Below are 7,804 nucleotides of genomic sequence, written 5' to 3' on the forward strand. Positions count from 1 at the left end.
GTGGGTTGTGCCAGGAACCACTTCCGGGTCGGGAGCTATAAAAGGACTATGTGAAAGCCCAGATACTGAGCTGAGCTGGGAGGTAGGGTGGCGAAGTGTCTGGGAGTGGAGGATTGTATTGGTTTATTGAGAGTATTGTGTTTATGTATAGTGTGGTGGAAAGGGTGCTTTGTGCATGTGAAGACAAGAAAATAAATAAATCTTGTGATTTTACAACGTGTCTGGAGTGGTACCTGAGGGTTCAAGAGATGGACAAAAGCCTTAACTGCTACAATATATATTTACATACAGCTCGTACGGTCCGGAACGGATCAGTTGTATTTACATACAATCCTATGGGGGAAATTACTTCAGGTCACGACCAAATCGGGTTGTGACCAGAGTTTTGGAACAAATTACGGTTGTGACCCGAGGTTCCACTGTACTTGTTTTTCCTACTATTAAAGTTTTACTCTGTCGGCATAGCCCACTTTCTAATGGGTGGGGGTTAATTTAATTTGAACTTAGTTTTGTAAAATTTTACTTGCTTGGATGGAATGTTATTTGCTTTCAGTAAATTATATAAAATGTTAAAGAAAAAAATGGAAGTACAGTGCTTAGAAAAGGCTTGTTTATACTTACCGTGTGAAGCCTGCATGCAGACCACAATGCAAAGCGTATATGCGCAGTCAGTGGCTAAAGCACATTCTTACTTGTTGTAGGCAGTTTGATCAGAATGCCGATAGTCAGGAGGTGACAGTGTTTAGTCAATGCTGCATATCTGACATTGTCACAGCAGTAGAAGTGAGACTCCGCTGATGAGAGAAGAGCTGTGCCTGCTAGTACTGACTTTAAAAGGAAAAAATAGAGAAGGTAGAGTGTCGGACCTATTGACCAGTAATGAGGAAGGAAGGGTGAGTATAATATTCTCATGATAAACAGACACTCTTCAAATATTCTTGCATATCTACATTGCTCTTTGATGACATGTTGCATTATATTTAGCCTGTAATTCTTTATTTTGGCATCCACGTAACCAGCCTCTGGTTGAAATTCATCATTTCGGATACACAGTGCCACGTATGCATCGCCGGAAAGTTAGAAAAAATTCTGTGCACAGCGCAAACTAAAAACTCTAGCCATGTGCAGGAGCCATTCTCCATGTCTGATATCATTTTTGCTGTGTAGCTCTCATGTACAGCATGGACAGGTCGAGTATAAAGCAGTCGTGGTCTCCTTAGCATTACTGTATATTTACCCTGGAAAAATGAGCCAAAGCTTTGAATTTTTTTCAACAACAAAAAATGGTATCGTGTGTAAGAGAAACACGTAAATAACTTGTTCTTGTTCTTTCGGCCGCTCCCATAAGGTGTTGCCACAGTGGATCATCTTTTTCCAAATTTTCCTGACCTCTGCATCTAAAATGTCAAAATAATCACGGTAGGACGGGTATGTCTAGTGTTCACTGCTGTACTATTGCAGATTTAGTACACAACCTTCATGTGATATGTTTTGAAACAGTCACCAACCCACACAGGCACTGCTCTAGCAGATGTGTACCCAGAGCTTGGTTTGCACAGCAAGTAGACCTTGACACCAAATTGTGCCCACTTGGTCCATGACAGCCTTCTGTTGTAACCCATGAGACTTTCTTCAGTACTTATGTCATGACTGGGAACATACACCTTATGCCTGTTTTTAATGATCACCTGATACACATCCCACAGCTTGTACAGTTTTAGTACTGCATGATGGGTTTCTTAGTGAAATGCAGGTATTTCATAATGAGTGAAAAACGACACTCATAACTTCATTGAAAATGGGTCCCTGCAACAACCAGTTTGTGGTCCAGTACCATCTCAGGATGCCCTGCCTTGCACTATCAAGAGCAGCAACAGGCTGCTAACAACTACAAGAAGCAAATGGTCTACTGTGACTTTTATGACACTGCCATTTGTTTCAGCAACTATTTTCTCCATCAGACTATCATTGACAAATCATAAATAATCCAGATAATCACAATCAACAGACATCTTTAGGTCAGGATTATCCATAAATGTGCAACAAGGAGGTGCAGGATTGTCAGCAGCAGTATGAAACCGAAACCATACGTGAACATCACCAACATCTGGCAGGTTGGAATCTGCCGAAAAGGTGCAGGTTTCACTGTCAACATCTGGTGACCAATTCATATCATCATCATCACCACTCAGTTCAAGCAATGGTTCAGTTTTGGTTTGTTCTAAAACTGGCTTTATGGCTTTTCATTTGCCACTGTGTTTGTTGTTGAAGGCTCCACCCAACTCATAAATATTGATGAGTTACCATAAAGTGGCAGAATGCAGAGGCATATTTGTGATTTTTTGCTGGATTATGTTATTTTATCTAATATATGGCAGCAGATTTCTGTTCCAAGAGTTACTTAATACTGTAAAGCTGATCGATACATGTCACCCTGAATGTGACTCAGGCTTTACAGTATTAAAATAGATTGCTGATCCTGAATCACACTTAGGATAATGCTGTGATGAGGAATATGGGACAAGGTGTTTTGGAGCTCATAAACATAAGAAAAGCTCGTCCATTGTGTTTCATGTTTTACGTACCACGACAGAATGCAAAAAAGAAAAAAAGATGAGATTGTGACTGAACTCACCACACCTGTTAACTGTCTTATAGCACTGGTTTTGTCAGGCAGCGCGTTATTGGCTGTCAAGAAAAGGGGTGAGCACAACTGTGCTGGAAAGTCATCAAGTGGTCTCTAAATTGGATGTGCCCATTGATTTTCAGTTGTGCAAATTGACATCTGATGACAAGATCGACAACTGCAGTCAACAAGTCTGACATTGCCAACAAATATAAGTCATGTGACATCATCTTAGGGTTAAATGGTGACTGTACATGGCCAAGTAAGGGTGTTTGCCTGATACCGCCAGGGTTGTCTCTGTTCTTTCTTCAACCTGAAACTGAATTATTCAAGTTTGGAAGCAGATGACTAGACTTGCAGACATTTTCCTTAAGTGTGGCTTTGTCTCCTGCAGCCTCCTTCTTCTCCTTCCCGTCGCAACCGAAGACAAGTTCCACTAAATATGAACCACTATGCCACAAAGAAGAGTGCAGCGGAGAGCATGCTGGACATTGCACTGCTGATGGCTAACGCGTCCCAGCTCAAGGCTGTGGTGGAACAGGGCAGCTCCTTCTCCTTCTACGTGCCTCTCATCACCCTCATCAGTATATCGCTCACGCTGCAGATCGTTGTTGGTGTGCTTCTCATATTCATAGGTGAGTCCTAAACCATTCGCTGAACTAATGGTGGTCAAGGATTTGCAACTGTGCTATAAAGATTTATAGGGACATTATTATCATACTTAGAGAGTACAGTGGAAGTCTTACTTACATATTCTAATCAACATGCAACACATCATCATGATTAGCGAGTATAACTACCTTACCTCAAAATTTTGTTCTTCCTTATTTGAAAAATCTCAACTAATTCATCATAAACAGATAAACAGAGTAAGTAGGACATAAAAGGCCATTCTATACACAAAGAAGGACCAGAATTGACCACCACTGTGGGACGAAGTTCCAAATAATCTACATCAATGGCCAAGGAGTGGCACATGTGAGGTGAGTTATTGACTACCTGTGGTCACCAGTCATTTTTTAACCTGGTGCTTTCCCAAGAATCCTTCTCAGTTCATGGACGTTCAGCACTGGCGGTGATGCTAACAGGCTTTACTGCAGACCTTCCACTGACCTGAGAGAGTGACCGAGTACTGCACCACCCTGGGCTATTAACTACGTACGTACATACTGTACATGTGTGTGTTCTGACTTTACAGCGTGGTCTGTGGTGAATGGCACTGTACGACACAGAAAGGCCCATTTCAGTTGCCAAAAAGTGGGCTGTAACTTTCACTCTCTGCCACTTGGCCCACTGCGGTCCTCCCCAGTATAATGTTTGCTCTTTCTTTGAATAGTCAGACCACGTGAGCCACTTCATGAATTGCTAGGGTTCAGAATTCAGTTCAGTTTCTTCTTGTCTAGCTTGAAGAAATATGTAGATGGGTTTGCACAGTTCCCCATTTTTCTGCACTAAGTTGGAGCTTGTCATCATCTTTTACATTTCATTGAATGGTATGCGTCTTGTTTTCTTTTACCTTTGAATTTGCACCTTATAAGAATATATTGAAACTGAATGGGATGAGACAGACTCGGCACTGCCATTTTCCCAAATCCATTACGGGATCATGGCATGCCAGTTCTTGTTCAAATCCACACTTTCTCACAAAAAGACAATTTGTAGTCAGTAATCAGTCAAATCCGCACACATTTTGGAAGGCAAGGTAGGCCTAAACCTCAATGTCAGAGGAATTCAACGTGAACGTGGCAAGAACACGTAGACTTCACACAGGATTAAGGTGGGATTTCAAACATCATCTCCTGAGCTGTGAGACAACAGTGACACCTTACCAGCCTCCCATGCTACATGTCTGAAAATGTTACATGTATAAAACTATATATCTTTGTGTGATACATACACACTGTAAAGATATAAACATACAGTGCGAACATTGGCACATGCACATTTTCGATGTCTTTCATATTTTCATGACCCCTATAGTAAATAAAAGGCAGTTTAAGGTAAAGTAAAACAAAGTGGATCAAGATAAGAGTAGCGTGCACTGAAGGAGAGCAAGGGAAACTCCAGTTAATAGATCTGAGAAATGTACTATGGGTACTGAGATGGGAAAAAAGCCAAGTGAAAGTTTCGACTTTGTAGGGTTATAAGAAGACATCTCAAAACAGCTGCAGTGAACAAGATAAAGAAGTGAAGATTAAGCTGAAAGGAAAATAGGAAATTGCAGTTACTTCTGTTAAATAAGTCATGCTGTGTGAATTTCCTCTGAATTAACTCTGCGGAAAACCACAATTACCACAAGGGTTAATTTCAAGGATGCACTGCAGTCAAGGGCAACTTTCAGTACAGAGTGGACATGGCTGTGCTGCAGGCCAACCTCTCACATACAGTGTCTTGAGTGTAAATCCTAACTGGAGTTTAGACCGACCAGGTGCATTTTTTTTCTTTCATCGTATTCAGTATGACTTAACATTTATTTTATTTGTATTTTCCCCCCTCAGTGAAGTATGATCTGAATGACGAGCAGAAGCAATCCAGACTGAACCTTCTGAACAATATTACAACTGGACTGGTTTTCATCATTGTGGTGGTCAATGTTTTCATAACAGCTTTTGGGGTCCAAAGGCCGAACACAGAACACACCAGCATGAACTAAGCTTCCAGACGTCTCCACGAGGAACCGTGCCAGTGCACCGGTCACTGTACTGGCTTGTTATATCACATGTGCAGCACAAAAACTGCACACTTCCGTATCAGTCTTTGGAGTCCACAAGGAAGGGGCTCCACTGTGCCTCACTTGCTATGTTGGCCTTAGAGCAGTGGGGCTAAGAACCTCACCACAATATTTTCTGCTGCCCCTGTAACTAGCTAGATTTGACATTGCAAGTTGCCATAAAGGACACAGGCTTGTCCTATGTAGGCCTTGCTTTGACACTCAGGCTTATTTGGTTGATATTTTTAAATGCAACTGTCATCACAGTGTATCCAAGAATAACGCTTGAGAAGAGCAGAACAATAAGAGAGGTGGAGGCAAAGACGTGCCGACAGTTCGGAGGAGGGAGTGAAAGCCGAGGTCCTGATGGCCACTGTTTGTCACGACTCCTTTAGAAATAGCTGTGACTCTCTGGTTGCTTTGTTTAACACATCAGCGTCTCTTTATGTTGCCCCTACAGTTCTCGAAGTAAAAGCATACAAGTACTCCACTGACAGAGCTACTGTAGCTCTGGACTGTTGGAGGGCTTGGCAAACTCAGGAGACACTTTCATTAAACGGTGGACATCAGTTTTTAATCTTATGACTGTCTGAGCCAGGCCTTCAGCTGGTTCTTTTCTTGTCCGTTTTTATTTGTGTGTGTAAAACCTTAGGAAGAATTATATCATGGGCATATTTAGTTAAGTGCAGTACCAATGGTTTGAGAACTTTACTAACACCTACAGCTCTCTTGTATTCACTTATCATCAGCTGGTTTGATGTCAGCTAGTGGAAGATTAATTATTAATACAGCAATCATGAATGACTTTCCTTCTCCCTCATCTGCTAGTACAAATCTGTTGAATAGAGGAAATGCTTCTTCTTTGCTCCTCCCAAGTGCCTGTGCACAAGGAGTTCATTTTGCTGATTTACTGGTGCTAGAGCGCCCTCATCAGGCCTGGACTCTTGCTTTCACTGGCAGAGATTCTAGTTGCTGTAAATGAAGCCTACTGAGATCTCTTAATGCTTTCCAGTTATGTTAAGTACATGTAATACACATAAAGTACTTCTACAACAATATTTTAAAAAGTCCATGACTGAGTATGTTTTTGCTGTCATTTGTGAAGTTTTCTATTCTCAGTCCCGGAAAGAATCAAACCGCTTCATGAATAATATTAGACGTGGTGTTGGCCCTCACAATTCCTTGCTCTGAGTGAGCGATAAAGCATTGCTAACTAAGCTGCACTTCTCAGAGGTCATGTTCTCTGCCATTTATTCATCCTCTGTTTTACTATGATTTTAAAAGCATTATGGCAGTTTATTCATTTTGTGTTGTATATTGTGTATACTGATAATGATCCTTATAGATACTGCATCAAAATATTACATTAAATGTCATTATGGTTCATTATAATTTTACCCCTAGGGTTTTTTTTTTTAGTTACCTCTTACTCTTATCATACTAACTTCCAATAACAACAGAAAAATACCTGCCAAAGGTGCACAATTGATATTGTCAAACATGACTAACATACTGTAACATGGACAGTTGGCTTTGGACTGATAAGCAGGCTGTTGTTTGTCTACAGGGTGCGACATGCCTCTGTAAGCCAGAACAAAACGCAATCAAAGCACTGATCTCCTTTGTAATACAATTAGTTTGCACAAATCCAATGTATAAAAGACTTTTTAAAAATGAACAAGTGTAAGCTCTGATTTTTGAAAAGAACAATAATTGTGTTTGATGTTTGTTCTCTTCAATGTATCCACCAGTTTGTGAGACACAGGCCAAGTAAATGGTACAGGAAAATGAAAGAGAAAAGCACAACACGATCACTTCAGCCAGTCGCTAACTAAATGAAACTGCACGTCAGCACAACCAGTTCACTCTGTGATTTATTAAGGAGTGTTTTTTTTCCCCCAAGTCAAATTGATTCCACATGAATTTATTAAAAAAAGTGAACAACAAATCCAATCAGCATTCAAACAAGGCAAAGTCTGGTCCTACTTTTTTTAGAAACAGACCCATTTTAAATTCAGAGTCATAATAACACAAACCCTTTTTAGATAAAGAGTTACAATAATGCACATAAATAAAAGTGAGCCAGGTACACGGAATGTTGGATATGTTTCACTGTAAGAAATTTAAATACACAGTCAATTCACAGACATGTAGATAATACTGTTGTATTGCAGCATCCTATCTGATAACAGCAGTCACCAACGTGTAATGATCCTGATGGCAACTGATCAGAAGTGAAGGCACCCTAGATCAGAAACACTGATTCTTGTTTAGATCAACCTACTGAAGATGGCGGCGAGGATAAGCCAACTGAGGCAGTACCACAATTTTGGTGAGTATTTTTAATATCGTGTCGTCTTAAGGACTTTTTTTGACTTTGTGTGTTCACTTAAGGGATTGTGAGAACAATTACAGCTTAAAGCAACAAGTTAAAAAGTGATTAACACAATTCAGTGAATAATTTACCA

General features: G+C 40.5%; 1 protein-coding gene across 1 annotated transcript in view; it reads left to right on the forward strand.

Annotated features, from left to right (window-relative positions):
- The window catches only part of ninj1 (ninjurin 1), a 39,051-nt gene extending 32,024 nt beyond the window's left edge, over positions 1 to 7,027 (forward strand). Inside the window, exons 2-3 of the mRNA XM_028825517.2 lie at positions 3,021 to 3,261; positions 5,125 to 7,027. Of these exons, the coding sequence (XP_028681350.1) occupies positions 3,021 to 3,261; positions 5,125 to 5,279 (396 nt within the window). The 3' untranslated portion in view covers positions 5,280 to 7,027. The remainder of the gene's footprint in view (positions 1 to 3,020; positions 3,262 to 5,124) is intronic.
- Positions 7,028 to 7,804: the final 777 nt, after the last annotated feature.

Source organism: Erpetoichthys calabaricus, chromosome 18, assembly GCF_900747795.2.
Source record: "Erpetoichthys calabaricus chromosome 18, fErpCal1.3, whole genome shotgun sequence".
NCBI classification, from domain to species: domain Eukaryota; kingdom Metazoa; phylum Chordata; class Cladistia; order Polypteriformes; family Polypteridae; genus Erpetoichthys; species Erpetoichthys calabaricus.